General features: G+C 51.2%; 1 protein-coding gene across 2 annotated transcripts in view; it reads right to left on the reverse strand.

Moving 5' to 3' along the window:
- Nav2 (neuron navigator 2) overlaps positions 1–18,737 on the reverse strand; it is a 329,324-nt gene that overhangs the window by 23,018 nt on the left and 287,569 nt on the right. For both annotated transcript variants that reach the window (XM_051174388.1, XM_051174387.1), the window contains 6 exons: positions 12,706–12,789; positions 12,233–12,344; positions 11,023–11,168; positions 7,840–8,012; positions 1,895–2,048; positions 691–853 (listed from right to left, as the gene is read on the reverse strand). In XM_051174388.1, the coding sequence (XP_051030345.1) occupies positions 691–853; positions 1,895–2,048; positions 7,840–8,012; positions 11,023–11,168; positions 12,233–12,344; positions 12,706–12,789 (832 nt within the window). The remainder of the gene's footprint in view (positions 1–690; positions 854–1,894; positions 2,049–7,839; positions 8,013–11,022; positions 11,169–12,232; positions 12,345–12,705; positions 12,790–18,737) is intronic.

Raw genomic sequence — 18,737 nt, forward strand, 5'->3', positions numbered from 1 at the left:
AGCAGGCTGACAAGGCGTCTTGCCGGATGGAAGGGCGAGGGAGACTCAAACAACAGCAACAGCAGCATCATGGGTAAAAAATAAAAGCGTCAGCCTTGAAATGCTCACAAAGGAAACTCAAGGTGCATTCTGGGATGAGGTGCCAGCCTGAAGTCTACCCCAAGAGCCAGAAGGCTGAAAGCCTCTGTAGCGCCTGCTACCGAGGCTTACGTGAGCATTGGGCCTGCAGATGGACTTCTTAGGGTGGATTGGGCAGAACTCAGCGTGGTGGGCTCGTGGTCTGAAGAATTTAGGGTGTTGGAGCAAAGCATGAAATATTCTAATGGCTGGGCTTATGTTGGTAGCAGATGCACACCCAGACACACACACCCCAAATGCACACACGCCTGCTACCTCAGCATCAGATCTGTGGACCTGCTCATCCTGGAGACTGGAGTGCCAGCTGCAGGCCTCCAGCTACCCGGGTCCCATGAGTCACTCACCCGGGCTGCTGGGCTAGGTTTGCCCAGAGCCCCATGACTTGCTCACCCAGACTGATAGACTCGGCTTGTCCCCAGCCTGTGAGTCACTCAGTCAGGCTGGTGTACATGGCCTGCTCCAGGCTGCTGGACTTGACCTTCTCCTCCTGGCCTGTTAGCCGCTTACCCGGGTTAGTGGACTGGACTGGCCCCCAGGCTGCTAGCCGCTCACCTAGGCTGGTGGACTCCGGGAGGTTCAGGCTGTGTTGGGAGAGGCCCAAAGACTGTCTTGGGGAAGCAGAGATGGACGCCTGAGAGGGGGCCCGGCTGCAGACACTGCCTTGAGACTCAGACTTGAGCCGGTCATTCTCAGCTTTCAGCTTCTCAATTTCACTCTGCAAAAAAGTGAGTGAGAAATGGACTTAATACATAGATGCAGTGAATGGAACGTGCCTTTTCTAGAGGAAGAATCTGCAGGGACCAGGAGCCAGGCCAGCTGCAATCAGGCACACCCTTGGGGAGACTCCACAGCATGGCCCACCTTCCCTGCCCTTCAAGACCTTGGCAGGGCTGGCCCCTCCTCCTGGAGAATTGGTCTTCAGGGAGTATTCAGAAATTGCCTTTGCCAGGGCCTGCTGACTGTGTGGCCAGTGTCAAAGAGTCCAGCAACCAAAGAGGTTTGAGAACGTAGGGTGGCAGATTTCTCAGCTCTAAAACTTCTCAGAGCATTAGGGAGCTGCTTGCTTCGTGCCTCTGAGAAGGGCATGCAGTGTAAATCCTGCACACACTAACTACAGAGCAGCTCGCCAATCCCAGAGCCTCTCACAGTTCCAGGGAATGTTCTATGGGTCGCTGCTCTCCAGTGAGGTCACCTTTAGCACACTCTACAGGAGTCTGTCATTCTACAGTTGTCCATAAAGAACCTAATGCAAGCAAAGCAAAGCCTTGGTACAAAACGCAGCTCACGAGACTGGGATGCCTTCCGCCCACAGCAGAAGGTGGGGCTTGCAAGAACCAGTCTGTAACCACCTTCAAAGGAAGCCACTGGCTCTTCCAGCTGCTGGACACTGTGAGGTTTGGGATGAGGTGGAGCCTTGTAGGCAGGGTCCCGTTTGCATAGACAGAGGCTGCTCAGCAGGCAAGTAATAGCATGCGACAGACTATGGGGACCCAAAGCCACTCATCGCAGCTCCACTCGAGTCTACGTGGAAGGTGGCGTTGGGGAAGGTAGAATGAGCTAATAGTAGACAGGGCAGCTAGAAGGCTCGATGGCCAGGTAGAGGGGACCGCCTTTGAAGGAGGAGGCAGTGTGGAGTCACAGGGATCTAATGTGAAGACTGGGGGGGGGGGGGAGGCAGCAGTGGCCATCACACCCGCATGTACCCCTCTCCCCGTAGGCTGCCACTCTGCAGCTTCCCCGAGCTCTGCCTGCTCACCTGCATCCTGTTCATGGCCTCCCGGAGCTGGTCCAGCTGGTGGGCAGAGCTGAGCGCTTCCAGGCGGATGTCTGTCAGCTTCATCTCCTTGTCTCTCAGCTCATTGCGCAGCTGCATGACTGTCTCAGCTTCGCTGTCCATACACTCGGAAATTCTAAGGAAAGACGAGGTCATTGACAAAATAAGCTGCGACCGAATCCACTTCCCCCCTCCGAGAGTGGTCCCGGCCAATCACCACAGTGTTCGGCACTATCATAGCCATTGCTGCGTGTTTAGACATATCGGCCCCTCCTCTGGCATCTACTGCTTTCTCAAGAGGATCATACCCAAAGCATCTAAAATACATAGATTTTGTTATTGAACCTATGCAGAGCAGTAGTCACCAGAAGGCTGTGCTGTATCTCTCCCTGATGTACAACAGAGGGTAATTGGGAACTGGTAGATGGCAGCAGTAACCTTTGGGGTGTGTGCACTTCCCAGGGCAGACAGAGACAGCCTCGTCCCTCTCAGAAGCGATGTAAAAGTCAAAGTCAGAAACTCAAGAGCAAAGGCTATTTTTTTCTTCTGGGAAAATGAGGGTGGGGTGGGGGAAAGGAAGGTGATCTGAACGTATGAGTGGATGGAGTTAACCTGACTTTTCATTTTATTCTGAAAACACTCTTCACAGTGTCTAGGAAGACTGGACCACTTTGTCACAGTAGATCAAAGTGTGGCTACTCTACTCAAGAAGGAGCAAGGCAGGGCTCCTTGTTGAGTTACTAGGGGTCTTAGTAGAACTCTTGCAATTCAGTCCAAAGTAGAAGACCTTAAAAGCTGTGGTTAAGTTTGTAGCCATTGGAAGGACCAGTTCTACTAAAATACAGTTCTATGGTTTCTAGAAGGATATTGGGTGGTTGGGAAAGATTTGAATTGAGAAAGAAAAAACTCAGAAAACCAAAGCTCCAAAACCACCCTAAGCTCCCTGGCTTCAGAGCTGGGGATGAAGATTGTGGAGAGACAGAGTGCTTGGCCTGGGAGGTGGCAGCCATGGCTGCCACTCCCTAAGAGTCAGGCGCTGGCTTGGAGGCCAAAAAAACCTACCCGTGCAGCAGGCCGAGGGGGCAACTCAGCTGCCAGCAGAAGACGGTCAGAGGAGAGACAGTCAAGGAGATGCAGAGGCTAGCAGGAATCCCAACACAAACTGTCTTTCCAGAGCTGGTTAACTGACCCGGATGGGGGCTGTTTCTAAGGAACAAAACCACTTCCTACTTTTTAAAAGTTACCACCTAGCAAGCTAGGTGGGAGGCTCCTGCCTGGGATCTTCAGTAGCTGAGGCAGGAGGATCATGACTTGTCTGGATACAGAATAAGGGCCTGTCTTAAAAAAAAAAAAAAAAAAGTCGCTAACAACCGAGGGAGCGTGTCAACTTCAGTACCTTCTTGAATTCAAAAACAAAAACAAAACAAAACAAACAAACAAACAAAAAAACCAACCAAGCACAAGAGCTCAAAAAATGGAAAGGCCCTTCACCCAGTCAGCTTTGTGCTTGGAGCAGCCTGCAGTTTGTAGGGTACAATTACAGAGTCACGCTTCTGGAGTCCAGGTCTTGCTAAGAATGCTAGGTCGGCTCCAGGCCCTGCAAGCTTTGGGTCTGCTCCCTTGTTCTACTCAGAACTCAGCTAAGGAGTTGTCAAATGGCCTGTCCGTCTCTAGGAAGCTCTCTCGGTGCCGACTTTATGAATATACAACTCTGGTTGCTTTCCAAGGCGTGGCCAGTCAGGACCTCCAGAAAAGGGACAGGGTATCTGTCTACTCCCTAACTCAGCCTGAGGTTTAATGATGGTTGGAGGTGGGGCCTCGTGGAGGCAGCTAGCGTTAGATGAGGTCCTGAGAGTGGGGCCCAGGGACTGAATGAGTGGCTTGGCAGGAGATGAAGGATGGGCTTAAGTAATCAGGTTTGCTCCAGCCTGAGGTGGGAAGCCCCTCCATCCCCCAAGGATGCAATGACCCAGCGAGAAGGCCATCCAAAGGTGCCCAGCAGGGACTGCCATATGCACCCAAACTGTGAGCTAAATGGATGTCTCGTCTTTAACTCATCTGATTCATTCTATGGGGCCACGGCCACAGGAAACGACACAAGAAGAAAAGGGAAGAAAAGCCGGGTGGTGATGGCGCTAGACTTTAATCCCAGCAGTCGGGAGGCAGAGACGGGTGGATCTCTGAGTTTGAGGCCAGCCTGGTCTACAGATCAAGTTTCAGGAACGACCAGAGCCGTGACACAGAGAAACAAAAAAAAAAAAAAAAAAAAAAAAAAAGAAAAGGGAAGAACAATGTGCCTTCTTTCCCCTGGTTCCTTCCCTGCCTGGCTCTACTTGGCACTAAAGCCTTTAGGACTAGACTGTTCTTGAATCATCCCTAGTGTCTAGTCCCACCCACCAACACCCAGTAGGCAGCAGTGTTTTCTGGAGGTATCTGAAGCACATTATTCTACTACTTTAGACACAGCCATGATTCCAGTTCTAAAATGGGGAGGATGAGGCGCCATCATCGTGCCCACGGTCACTCGGTGACAATTCAGGAAGAACTCTGGAGGGAAGGAGGGTCGCAGAACTGTAGGTTGCTGGACTATTCCCAGTAAGCAATCAAAGCAGGTTTTTCTCCTTCAGAGACCATGAACTAAAGTGACCTGACGTATGGGCTGGGTTTCTGTTCTGTTTTGTTTTTGCCTAGCACTTATTCTATCATCTCGCTCGGTCTTTCCAGACGTGGGCTGGTGGCACACCCGACTGTAATTGTGTGGGGTGTGGGAAATGTGGCCTCCTCACAGCGGCCACCCTTCACCCGCAGAGGAGGGGTTTCTCCACGCCTACCCCTCTTGCTTTTGGCTTCATCTTTGAACACCCTCTCCAGTCTACATTTGGGCATTTTTATAAACCTTTCAAGGTTGGAAATAAGTATTTGCCCTCAGCCCACCCTTTGGAAAACCAGACCCAAAACCAACATCTCCAATGTCCACGGGGGGCTGTGGAATGTAAGAAAAGGGCTGGGGAGGGAGGGGCAGCCCTGCCCATCCCTATGGGGACAGTGGTTTGGAAGGCGCCATGCCGCTCCCGGTGCTTGACGCTGCAGCTCCATGCCTCTCTGACAGGCCACCCAGCGGCGCGCGGCCAGGTTTCGATTCCCTCTCTCATGCAGGCATTCCGTCTGCTCCTGGGCCTCCTCCCACATCGTAGGCTGCTCTGCCTTTTCTTCCTGAACTTTGAACCTCAGCGCATCAGAGCCGGTCCTTGCCCCCTGCTCCCCGTCTCCATTCCACCCAACTGAAAGCTCCCAGATGGACACACACAGGAGCTCCAGGCTGGCTGACGCCTCCGTTGAATGCCTCCCTGGCAACCCACCATCATCTGACTCCAGAGACGCTGGGCAGGGGCCACAGCAGTGGCAAAGGCTTTGAGGACAGGAGTACGATGGAAGAGCCTGGGAAATGCTGCTACCTCTTATGACCTCCCTCTACTCCTGACGTCTTACGTTGCTTTCCATAGAGTTCGAATTTGAGATTATTCTGCCTAAAATTCCTCTGCACCTCACTGTCACGCTTAAAATCAGATTCGGCAATGCTCCGACTTCAGAGCTCTGCATGTCACAGCATCTCCAGCCCCAGCCACCATGCTGGTCCCTGACCATCCTGACCCAAGCAGGGCACCTGACCTCCCTCGGCCCTATCAGCGATTCCCACACAGGGAACCTGACCTCCCTCGGCCCTATCAGCGATTCCCACACAGGGTACCTGACCTCCCTCGGCCCTATCAGCGATTCCCACACAGGGAACCTGACCTCCCTCGGCCCTATCAGCGATTCCCACACAGGGTACCTGACCTCCCTCGGCCCTATCAGCGATTCCCACACAGGGTACCTGACCTCCCTCAGCCCTATCAGCGATTCCCACACTGGGCGCTTGTACTGTTGGCTTCTTGGGAAGGCAGCCTTGCTCAGTGTGAGGCTGACCCTCGATCACCAGAGCCCATTGCCTTCTATGTTTATTCTCTAGCAAGGGTGTAGTAGGGCCTTGGGTTCCAGACAGTGGGCAGTTGTAGGAGCAGCCAGGTGCCTCCTGGAGGCTGGCCCACAAAACCCTCCCACGGGACCTTGTACGCATGCCCTTCTCCCGGCCGGGCTGGATACACCCTGGGTCATGAGAGGGGGGCTCACATTCTCAGGTTCATCTCTTCTCCCATTCAAAAGAATACAACAAGACAGGGACACATACTGGACCAGCTCTTCAATGCTGCCTCCTTCCTAGTCCAGGTCCTTCCCACTGGGCTCCTCCCAAGAGAGGAGGAAGAGGTCACGTGGAGACCCTCTGCTCCACTAAGGGGTATTCAAAGATATGAATTAATTTATGTGCTGCCTTCGACATCCTGTCTTTCACATAGTGTGCCAGCCTATCTGCATTTCCTACAGCCAGCGCTGGGCACCTGGGTAGGGCGAGGGACACGGGGCAGGCCACAGCCCTGGGGAGGCTGCTGGTTAAGCAGACTCAGGATCAGCTGCATAGATGCGGTCTCCTGGGAATGAAGGACAGAAGGACGGAAGGATGGAAGACAGAGGCACCTCCATGCACAGGGTCTATAATCGCCTCCCTCAAGAATCCAGGGGAGGAGATACACAGACCGCCGTTGTAACCGTAACCAGCGGCGAACCCACGGTGTCCCTGATGAATCTCATCCTTGCTCTGACCTACTCTCGGTGGCTGCTCTGGCCACGACCACGGGTCCCCAGTTACGCACTCTCTTATCTCACTGATACTCTTGGCAGATTGCTTGTTAGGCAATTCTTCACCAGCGACGCCAGGCCTGCTGCAAATCCTCAGGGGGGATGCTTTCTCAGTGCTACAGGAAGCCGAGTGTGTCAGGTTCTGAGCTGATACCCGTGTCCCCGCTGCTCTGGGCTCTCTAGCCCTGTGGTCTTAGGTGAGGCACAGGGATGAAGGGCTGACACAAAGCGAGAATCACCATGGAGGGTGGCGCCAGCGCTGACAGCTCTTCTCTGTGTCACTAATGGCGCAGCCATACCTTAGCAAATCTGCTGTGCCTCCAAAGAGAGAGGCACTAAGTGTCCCTGAGGGGTGGCTCTTGGGACGAATCACTTTATGAGATCCGGAGTCCTTTCAACTTCTGAGTTCTATCCTCAGAAACCATATTTCAACCAAAAGAGAAATGTACACCCTAAGTAGCCTACCCCGGAGAAGCAGGGATTTTAGTTAAAAACTTCCCACACTCACACAACCTTCTCCATTCACTCTTTTGTACCTGTTTATCTTGCTCAACCTTCAGCGTGAGATGAGGACCATAGTACCCCAGTTGATAGGCAAAAAGAATTTAAACAGCCTGATGAACGGCAGCCTCGAATTATGAACAATGGCAAACCCTGATGCAACTTCAGGTTTCCCTCTCTCAGGACCCCCCAAACTCCCTCCCCAAAGTCTGAAAACATTAGAAGATCAGGCAGAGTTTAGTACAGCGAAGCCTGGTGGAGTTCCCAGAAGCAGGGACTGTTCTACAGGACTCCCATGTAGAAAGGAGGGCTCTTAGGAGCTGTGGTGGTGTGGAAGAAAATGGTCTCCAATGGGAGTGGCACTATTAGAAGGCGTGGCCTTGTTGGAGTAGGTGTGGTCTTGTTGGAGGCGGGCTTTGAGCTCTCATATATGCTCAAGCTGTGCCCAGGCAGTCTACTTCCTGTGGTTTGCAGATCAATATGTAGCAGCTCCTTCTCCATCACCTGCAGTACACCACACCCCCCCCCCCACACACCATGATGACAATGGACTAAACCTCTGAAATTGTAAGCTGCCACCTGAATTAGATGTTTGCCTTTATAAGAGTTGCCGTGATCATGGTGTCTCTTCCCAGCAATGGAAACCCTAACTAAGGCAGGAGTCAAAGGTATTGTCTGTTAGAGAGACTCACAGAGAGTTGGAGTGGGCATTCCTCAGCAACGGGGCAGAGCCTGTGGATCCGTTGTGTGGCAATTTTGGTGAGGAAGGCAGTGAAGAATCCGTCATCTCCTCGATGTCTGAGTGTGAGGATGCTGACTTGGGGGACTTCTTCTTCCCAAAAGCTTGCTTGAAGGAGCTGCGCAACTAAATACACAAGATGGTTAGCTTCACAGAGGTGAGGCCTGGGTAGAGACACGCTTACAAAAGAGCAATTAACTGAACCACATTTCCCCCATCAATGGTAAAGGCACCAAGCAGCTCTGTGGAATCAGTGCATTCGGGGAAGGGCAGTTATCTGGCATTGGCAGCTCGGGATGGGCCTGTGGGGGGCATTCCATGCCTATTCTTCATTCCAGAATGGATGCTAACAGCAAGACAGAGCCTGGCTCAGCGGGTGCATGTAGGAAGATGAGGCCACACAGCAACAAAGCAGGATGCTCAGATGTGGGGGACGGATGCGGATGAGGTTAGTCATATCAATGGATGGGTTAGCTTGGTATCTGATATTAAACTCGGTCTCGCTTACCTCATTGACCTGCCAGAGAAAATGCAAGCAAAAACAGGGAAGGGGAAGGAAAAAAGACAAATTTTTAACAGAGAAAGCCACTGACGGGGGAAGATGATGACTTTTCAGATGCAACATGGCTCATAGTAAACACCACCCAGAGGCTTCTGGTGGGGGTGGGATGCTTGAACAGCACGGGTTGCGGGGACATCTTCTTCCATCACGAGAGGGAGGGAAGAGCAAGCTGAGGGTCCCCACAACTGGGCTTTCCCAGCATCTCCTCCCTTGCAGGGGCTTCCCTGCGGCTCCTGTCTGTCTGATCACCTCCCTGCCTCTTTCCACCCATCTCTTGTGTTGGAGCAGCAGCAGGAAGGCGGATCTTGTGTCCTCAGCAATGGAGGACTGGCATCTGCATTTGCTCCTTCAGTAGTCACAGCTCTTTGCTGTATCCACTTGGGGGGGGGGGTCCCTGCTCTCCTGCCACGAGGAACATAATCTAACAAGCACAGACCATGGCTACCTCGCCTTTCACTCAGGAATTCCACAGCTCTCTCCGAAACTCATTAACTACATTGGGAAAACCAGAAAGGGGGTAAGGCCATTTCCCACCCCCTGAGGCAGACATGGAAATTCTGGCGGGAACATGAGAATTAAACACAATTCCCCGAGGGCCATGACCAGCATGTATTTTTCTAGGCTCCAAACAAAAATAATGATATTTTGCCTCCAAAATAGGTATTTTGGGAGCCATTTCCTTCTCGGGGACCTTTTTTCCCTTTTGACAGTTATATTCCAGGGATTTCTCCACTTGCGAGTCATGAGGCCCTTCCTAATGGATGTGTGGGCAAACCCCAGTCCACTGCTTTCTTGCTGTCTATTGGTGCTCCTGTTTGCAAACAGTAGTCATAGAACCAGACTTTGCCACGCACGCCAGACAGCTAAAGTGCCAAGTGAAAGAGGAGATTACAAAATGTAGACAGAATCAAGCTTCAGAGATTAGCTGAGGATGTCTGTTATCTGTCCTTCCTAGCTTCATGGAGAAGTGAGAATTGTCTAGAAACAACATAAACAAATTCCATTTCTTGGCTAGAAGATAACAGCCAGGGTTTTTCCTTTTCTTAAATTTTATTATTTTTGCTGTTGATTATTTTATTATTGTGTGTATGTGTTATGCAGGGATGGGGGGTGGTGTAACGAGTGTGCCACCATGCAGACATGATGTGTGTGATGGCAGAGGACAATTTCATGGAGTCGGTTCTTGCTATCTTCATGTGGGTTCCAGGGACCAAACTCAGACTATCTGGATTGCATGGCAAATGCCTTCACCTGCTGAACCATCTCGCTGGCCCTGTATCTATCATTCACAGACAATTCTCTCATCGTTTCTGAGAATCTGAACAGACTACATGTATCAACTGCATATTAGAGATGGCTAACCTTCTCTAGCTACGACAATAAACAAGTTGCTAAGAAAAACTTGTTAGTAATGTAAAGGGAAAAAAAAAAAAAAAACTAATCAGAGTAGTAAGAGGATGACGTGAAGATGGCCTGGTAGCTCACCCCCAAGGCGAGTTACCAATGGCCAGGGCCATGAAACCCTATTGCTAACTAGACCTCGCCACCCATCCAAGATGATTCAAGAAGAGCGAGATGCACGTGGGATGAAGGACATGATGCCACCAAGAAAAAAGGACAGTGCCAGAGGCAACAGCGGGGCTTGGTGAGCCTGGCCGCTTCACGGCGTCCCTGATGAGTGACACACCTCTCCACTGCCCTGGCGTTACCACAGCGGCAGAGAAACTGTGCAAAGGGCTTAGCGCTCTCTCAGAGCAAAGAAAGCAGCCTTCGGCACTCCAGACAGATAATCCAGGAGCATCTTAGGGTTACGGACAGTGACGGTATTAGGTAGACTCAATTCCGAGGCACCAGCCTGAGCTTGGGCCCCTAACCCCTGACACTAACTAAGAAACAGACTCCATAGGACGAACGTGCTTACAAAATTTTCAGTAAGGATGCTGGTTTGATATTATCCAAGGCAATCACATAAATAAACAGCAGGCCTGTAGTGGTTATACACCTGGGATCTAAGCAACTGGGAGGTAAGGGCAGAACTGTTGCAAGCCGGGGCTAGCCTGGTCTACGTAGCGAGTATGGCGCCACCTAGACGCCTATCTAGCGAATACGACCTTGCATCAATAAGTAAACAAATAAGGACTGAGGTTAAGGCTGAGATAACCATTGGTACTGGCTAAGAAACTCCTTATGAGTAGTTTTGCCAAAGGCTGCAGGAGGGGTAAAGGTCAGGAGTGGAGAGCAGGCGGGAGGCCCCGAGTTTCATCCCCAGGACCAAGGGCAAAACAGCAAATGGGAATGATGAGGCTCACTAAGCTCCGGACTCTGTGGCCAGTGGAAGATGAGGAAGAAATGAGATGCGCATGAAATGAGAGACGGGCACGTCACACAGTCTCATGAGGAGAAAAACCACAGCGTGGGACTTGGCCGGTGCCGCGGCTTTGCTGAGCACAGGGTCGGCTTTGGTAAAAAGCCACCCACTTCCTTGGGTCGACCCTCCAAGGTCTGTCTGTGGCTCTGAGGTCAGGAGGAAGCCACTCCGTCCCCGGGGGGTGGGGTCTGGGGACGTGCACTCACCCAGTTTTTCCTCTTCTTCTTCTTCGAGTCACTCTCTACGTTGCTGCCCACACTCGAGTGGCTGGTGGCACTGTTGATGCTGGAGACGCTGTCGGAGGAATGCTGCCTGCGGATGCGTAGGTCTGCAGCCTGGGTGCTGCCATTTCCTGGAGAGCAAAGTAAGGCGTGTCGGCCCTCGAGCCCTAGAATCCGGTCTTCTGCGCCCAGGAATGGCCTCGTCGGACTCCAGGGCATTTGCACTGAGGGATACCTCTATGCCCCGATGCTGGTTGTAAGAGCCTACAACTGATAATGGCTATGCCCTCTTTCACATGGGACCTGCCACTCTACAGAATGGAGGTTAGAAAGCCTAAGGAACACTCCCCAACACCTGCTCTCTGTTTTGACAGACGACGGGGACATGCTTCTAAACATGTATTCCCCGTAGGAACTCCATCGCTGTTCTTTGTAGGCACAGAGTCTGCTTTGGAGGCCATGACAGAAATAACAAGAGATGGGAGAAGTTGTGGTTGCTTCTAGCTTTCGTCCTACGCATGGAACCGTCTCTGATCAAAGACAGCTTGCTGTAGAGCAGAAGGCCTGAGGCTCCAGGCCCCATTTCTGTTCCCAACTACCTCTGAGCCTGGAAAGCCACCATCACCTCTGAAGCCCTTGGCCACCATCAACAGTGACCAAAGGGCCTGAAGGGTCCTCATAATGTAGTTGTGGGAAGAAAGTGAGCAAGTTTTAAAAGGAGAGCACTTGGCATGGTGTTGAAAAGCCAGGGAAAGCCTTCTCTAACTGCCAGGTACCCATACTGCCCGGAGCATGGGTGCTGTTCAAATGGGTATTGCTGGAGAAAACTTACCCGCAAGTCCGCTAACCAAAAACACCCAAAGCCCAACAATTGATTAGGGCAGTTTCCTATGGCAACTGAGAGATGGACCCATTATCCTACTTCTCCAATATGCGTACAAATAATCATGGAGGCGTGAGAAAAGCTACAAAACACTAGGGTGTTTCTCCATAAGAAACCTATTTCTTCCTTCCTTAAGATTTATCAGAGAAGAGGATGCGCTACACTAGCCATCTCTGCAGTGGCCAGAAGCAAGCAGATGGAAAAGCCTGCTTTGTGGTACCCACCCCTTGGGTCTATAGCTTCAGTCACAGACTCTCTCCCTCCAGCAGGGGGCTGCACCCTGTACTGGGAGAGGCTGTCTGCGGTTGTTACCTTTGCAGTTGAGCTCTGGCGTATTAATCACTCCATTGATGGCAGCCTGGGCAGCTGCGTTTTGTTTCTTCAGCAGCTCGATGGTTTTTCTTAACTCATTCAGTTCTGAATCCTGAAGGCAAGAAAGGTGTTAACAGGTACATTCCCCGCCCCCAAATCCCAAACCAGCTTCATAAAGAACAACTTTGGCCTGGACAGAGCAAAGGTAGAGACAAGACAGAGGTGTCTCATACAGGGACTGGATCTGAACTCAGTGTAAGGACATCAGGAAGAACAGGATGCCACAGGAGTGGCCAGGACCACAAGATCCACAGGGGATAGATACCAGGACCAACATTTGGTTGATCTGGGGCTATATTTTACCCAACAGATCTATTCTTGACATTAAACCCTATTAGTCTAAGACGTATGTTAAAATCTGCATCTTTATCTGAGATAAAAAAAAAAGCAATGGCACCCAGCCCCAGCCTTACCTTCTGCTCTGCAGTCATAGTTAAACTCTGCAGCCTGATGGTCATGTTTCCCAAGCTCTGCTCAAAGGCTGCCACGAGGTGGGCCTGGAGGGGAAGAGGAGGCCTCGGTGATGTCATCTTGCAAGGCCAGAGCGCCCTGAGGGGGACTGGGTTCTCAAGACAAAAACTTATTAGAGCCTCATCACATGGCCTGTACAGGTTCAGCCTATCACCTCTCTGGGATCGTTTACTCTAGCCTTGCCCTTGCTCAAATCTTTCTTCCTCAAGCATTCATCCCCCTGCGGGGCACCGGTTCCCTACCCACCCCTTGCCTAGCTAATGTCTGACTGGTGACACCATGTGACACCACTAGTCTGGGTCTACTGGTTCACACACACTCACTCCCGCAAGTCCCCTTCATTCAACACACATTGAGATTGTCGTTGGAAAGGCATGGGGTCCGTGACTGGGGTTTACGGCCGATTCCACAGCACACTGCAGTAGGATCTACGGTTCACTAATTACCAAGTTCATGGGAAGCAGAGGCTCATGGGAAGCAGGGTTGTAGAATGAACAGACAAAGTGGCTGGCTTATTTTCCTTGTTATAATCCTCATTAACAAAAAGCCACTGAAAGGCCCATCTGCTGCCTGGATGAAGAACTTTCCCAGCTCCCCCCAGGGGAGACATTCTCCCCCAGGCTCCTGCACACTTTGATTTACTCTTGTTAGAACAAGACACCAGATGCAACATCTTATACAGAGCTCAGAAAAAGTATCAAAAGTGGCCGGCTATAAATAGACTATGCATCCAAGCTTCAGATGCTACAATGTAACGATATAAATCTGCGTCTATTGGGCTGGATGGACAGCCCTGCTGTTAAGAACTCCTTCCTTCCACCTTGTGGGTTCTGAGTTCAAACTGGGGGCATCAAACAAATCACGCCTTCCTGCCTTGATTCTTGGAGCCACCTTTCCGTCCGATATCTAATTGTGATTCCTGTTTCATGTTTTCTTTCTACAGATGTATTTATTTTTATTTTCTGTGTATGGATATCTGTGTATGCAAGTATACTACTATATGCACGCAGGTGTCTAGATAGCCACAAGGGAATATCAGATCGCTATCATCCAGGTTCTGGGAACTAAACTTAGGTCGTCTACAGGAGTAGAGGACTACAGTTTAGCTCTCAGAACCTATGCCAGGCAGTTCATGGCCACCTGTAACTTAGGCTCTAGGGTATTTCAATGCCTCTTCTGGTCTCAGTGGGTGCCTGAAAGCACTGGAGCGTGCGCGTGCATGCGTACACACACGTACACACACGTACACACACACACACACACACACACACACACAACTAAAACGTAAAATAAATCTATTTTAAAAACAAAACAATAGTCTGGCGGTGATGGCTCACACTCTTAATCCCAGCATTCAGGACTCAGAGGCAGGCAGATCTCTGTGAGTTCAAGGCCAGCCTGCTCTACAAAGTGAGTTCCAGGACAGCCAGGGCTATCCAAAGAAACACTGTCTTGAAAAACAAAGCAAAACAAAACCACCACCACCAACAAAAAATAACAGCCATTCATGGTGGCACTTACTTGTAATCCTAGCATTTGGAAGGCAGAGGCAAGCAGATCTTTGTGAATTTGAGGTCAGTCTGCTCTGTATAGAGAGAGCCTGTCTCAGATAGATAGATAGATAGATAGATAGATAGATAGATAGACAGACAAACTAATGTATAGATAGACAGACCAATGTATATCTTGGAATTGAGAAATTCAGTGTCAGGGTCAAGAGATTATTGTGCCTAAACCTAAACTAAGCCTGTTTGTACGAGACAATGACGAACACTTGATGTGCCATTACTGATTGGTAATGGGGAAATCTGAGAATGTCCTTAGTAGCAAGTCTACTGGGCTGGAAAGACAGCTAAAAAGACGGCTAAGAGCACTTGCTACTCTTACAGAGGACACAGGTTCACTGCTCCTGCTGAGATGGAGGTGAAGGACCAGAGGCTGGAGGAGAGTCTAGAGAGTGAGGCCTGACCACTGGGTTTTTATAACCCAGAGGGAAAGGTGGTCAGTGCCCCAAGAGAAGGGTACACGGGCTGTGGAATGGACCTGGATGTCAACCTAAGGGGAGAGCTGCAGAGTAACTCAACCGTTGTTCTCTAGACGTCATCACGACAGGCTGCTGGGACTGAGCCAGAAGACAAGCCAGCACCCTCTGCTGTCACCGTGCAGACACACCAACACAGCATCCGGATGGCTTCTTTTTTATTACACTCTATATATCTGAGATGGAGAAAATGCCTCTGTTCTTTAGTTTAACTTGAATAGAGGGCAAAAATATTTTAAGTAATTTATCTTTATTTTATGTGCATTGGTGTTTTGTCTGCATGTATGTGTGTGTAAGGGTATCAGGTCCCCTAGAACTGGAGTTATAGACAGTTGTGAGACTCTGTGTGGGTGCTGGGACTTGAACCTGGGTCCTCTGGAAGAGCAGTTGGCGCTCTTAACTGCAGATCCATTTCTGCAGTCCCCTCCCCCCTTTTTGAGCCAGAGTCTCCCATCTTTCCTCAGGCTGGCCTGGTAGTCACTATATATATATGTATGTATGTATGTATGTATGTATGTATGTATGTATATATAGCCCAGGCTGGCCACGAGATGGCACCCTTCTACCTCAGTTTCCCTAGCATTGGGCCAGCGTACCACTAAAGCCAATCAACTCAAGATGACACAGTGGGAAGAGGGACTGGGTCAGGGTCAGTGCACTGTCCTCACCGGCACAGCAAGGATTTGAAATGGGATGACTTGCATTCATTTTCATTCTGCATCTGCATCCAGGGTCACCATAATCCCAGGAACACCACTGCTTACTCAAACTGTGAAAGTGTGTTTGCAAGCTCAGAAAGCAACCGCTTAGCTCTGAACGGTCAGAGATCCAGTTTGGCTGGCGGAGTAAAAGGGCTGCTTTTGTGTCCCGAGTACGGCTATGAAAACACAGGGCAGGCAGGGCCTAGCAGGGCTGCACATCATAATACAACAGCCTTCCCACCGAGCGCCGAGTGTCACTCTCACATTCCCAGGGAAAACAAATGCAGAGCTAAGAAAACACCAGCCAGGGCAGCCCGGAGTAGCTTGTCCTAGGAAAACAAACACAGCTTGGTCTCCGAGAGAGATGGCAGATAATAAAAACACTAGTGGCTGAGGTGGAGGGTGGATTGTGGTAAGACTAAATGTTTACTTTAAAACAACGCTGCACTCAGCAGCTTTTGTGGGGTGCAACACGCTTTGGAAAAATATAAGGGGCCTTACTCCAGCCCTTCTAACACAGAGGCTAGGGTGCCACAGGCCAACATAGGGCTCCTGGTACGATTAACCCAACCAAGGTCACTGATAAGCAAAGCGACTTGTACTAGATGAAGAGTCAAGGGCAGCACTTGATAACCGCCTCAAATCGTGGAGCATTTCCTGGGGGCAGGGGGGGTCACTGTCTGGGTCTCAGTTCAGTTCTGGACTCAGGTGCATACATTGGGGTTTTCCAATTAGAAGATACTCAGGATACCATTGCAGCTTTTTGAATAGGAAGAATCTAGGCCTGAAAATTCAGCTCTGAGACTGTTTCTAATGATTTCTTAGATGTATTATTATCATCATTATCGTTATTATTAGTGTGTGTGTGTGTGTGTGTGTGTGTGTGTGTGTGTGTGTGTGTGTTTGACAAGGATGTTAGGAACCTTCAAGAAGAACAGTGAATGCTGCTAACAGCTGAGCCAGCCCTCCAGCCCTATAATGGTCTTTGGATAACCATACTGATGATGAGGAGGGTGGTGAAAAGAAAGGAATGTCCAGGGGCTGGAGAGATGGCTCAGAGGCTAAGGGCACTGGCTGCTCTTCCAGGGGTCCTGAGTTCAATTCCCAGCATCCATATGGTGGCTCACAATCACCTCATAATGGCATCTGGCCTGCAGGGATACATGTAGACAGAACACTGTATACATAATAAATAAATAAATCTTTAAAAGAAAGAAAGGAAGGAAGGAAGGAAGGAAGGAAGAAAGAAAGAAAGAAAGAAATGCCCAGCACGTAGCAGCCTGGCAGGTCAAGGTTTGGGGAAATAGCCAGGACTTGGGAGATAGAGCAATGATGAAGGTTATGCTTCCTGGGCTTGTAATTAAGGGCACTTCACGCTTCATGTGCAGATTTGAAAGAGCCTGGAGTCAGCCAGGCTCAAGCAGGAATAGGCAGGGTAAGAACCCCAGGTAAATGACTACTCTGGAGCCCTGACTCACTCTCCTGGTCAAAGGAGGCCAGCCTTTGAAGTGGGTTCCACCACTGGAACTCAGTGAGGTCTCTCAGTGCGTTCCCTGTGACAGGCTCTGGTACCCTGATCTGTGCTGCTCCGAGGCTGGGCTGTAATCTCTTGGGGAGAAAGTCTGGCCTTGGAGCCACCCAGCACCTCTCCAAACCTCAGGCTTTGCCTTCAGAGCCTCAGCCTCTCTGGCTCACTGCCTCACCCTCAGACCCCTCCGCCGTGGGTCTCCCAGACTCTGCCTGGTCCAAATAGCAAGCTTAGCCTCCACATTGGCAGTGTCCCGAAGCCCCGCCCGACAGCTCAGACGCTCATGGGTCCCTCGTCTTTCCTCTATACTGACGCCTTCCATGCCTCCCTTCTCACTGCTGGCCTTAGGTACTAGCCAGACAAGCCACCACCTTGCGACAGCTGTTCACTTTGGTTAGGATGCTGCACCCTTCCACAGGACACCAATTCTGGTGTTACATCCTCTGGGGAAAATAACCCTTCCTGACTCCCTCCCACCGACCACCAAGCTACCTTCATCGCTATGGCAAGAAGGGTCATGCCCCGGGGAACCTGTTCACCGTGCCTGAGCTGGCACAGGAAGGTGGCAAGGGTTCTGCCTGCCTAGCGGCTGGACTCACGGCCCGGTGTTGCTGGTACTAGAAAGAGCTGTGGGCCCGCACGTAGGCCGGCGGTGCCGAGCGCTGTGTGCGATGCAATTATAGAACACTAGCTACTTATCATGAAGCCACGGTTGTCTTATCTTCCTTCCCCATCGGTGCCTTTGTGTTCCCACCTCCCTCAAGACCACGGTCTTCAGAGAGGAAGGGAAATGAGCTAACACTTAAGAGTCAGACTCAGATGTGGCAGAGAGCATCCCCAGCCACGCTGCTGGCCCCTCACCTGGCATCAACGTCCTCAGGGCCAAAGCCCCTCACCTGGCATCAACGTCCTCAGGGCCAAAGCCCCTCACCTGGCATCAACGTCCTCAGGGCCAAAGCCCCTCACCTGGCATCAACGTCCTCAGGGCCAAAGCCCCTCACCTGGCATCAACGTCCTCAGGGCCAAAGCCCCTCACCTGGCATCAACATCCTCAGGGCCAAAGCCCCTCACCTGGCATCAACGTCCTCAGGGCCAAAGCCCCTGACCTGGCATCAACATCCTCAGGGCCAAAGCCCCTCACCTGGCATCAACGTCCTCAGGGCCAAAGCCCCTCACCTGGCATCAACGTCCTCAGGGCCAAAGCCCCTCACCTGGCATCAACGTCCTCAGGGCCAAAGCCCCTCACCTGGCATCAACGTCCTCAGGGCCAAAGCCCCTCACCTGGCATCAACGTCCTCAGGGCCAAAGCCCACACAGTTACTTCTATATTTTTCTAATTTAAGTGAATAACAACCTTGTTTTACAGGTCAATCCCAGTTCCCTCTCCCTTCCCTCCTCCCCTGCCCCCCACCTGCCCCCTATCCCATTCCCTGTTTGCTCCCCAGGGATGGTGAGGCTTTCCATGGGGGACTCTTCAAAGTCTGTCCAGAGTTACTTCTTGAGTGTCCAGAGACCCAGGGCCTCAGGGCAATGCTCAGGGGGCAGATGGCTACTTCCCGTCCAACCTCCAGTCTCTCCTCCTGGTTTTGCCCTGTGTCTAGCTCCTGCCCTGTCATACCCTCCCTGCTGGCTTCCACTGGGTCCTACCCTCAGCTCCACCCCAGCCTTGCCTCCTGCGCACAGTTTCATCTTTGGCTCCCATTC

The sequence above is a fragment of the Phodopus roborovskii genome, unplaced genomic scaffold, assembly GCF_943737965.1.
Source record: "Phodopus roborovskii unplaced genomic scaffold, PHOROB, whole genome shotgun sequence".
In the NCBI taxonomy this organism is placed as follows: domain Eukaryota; kingdom Metazoa; phylum Chordata; class Mammalia; order Rodentia; family Cricetidae; genus Phodopus; species Phodopus roborovskii.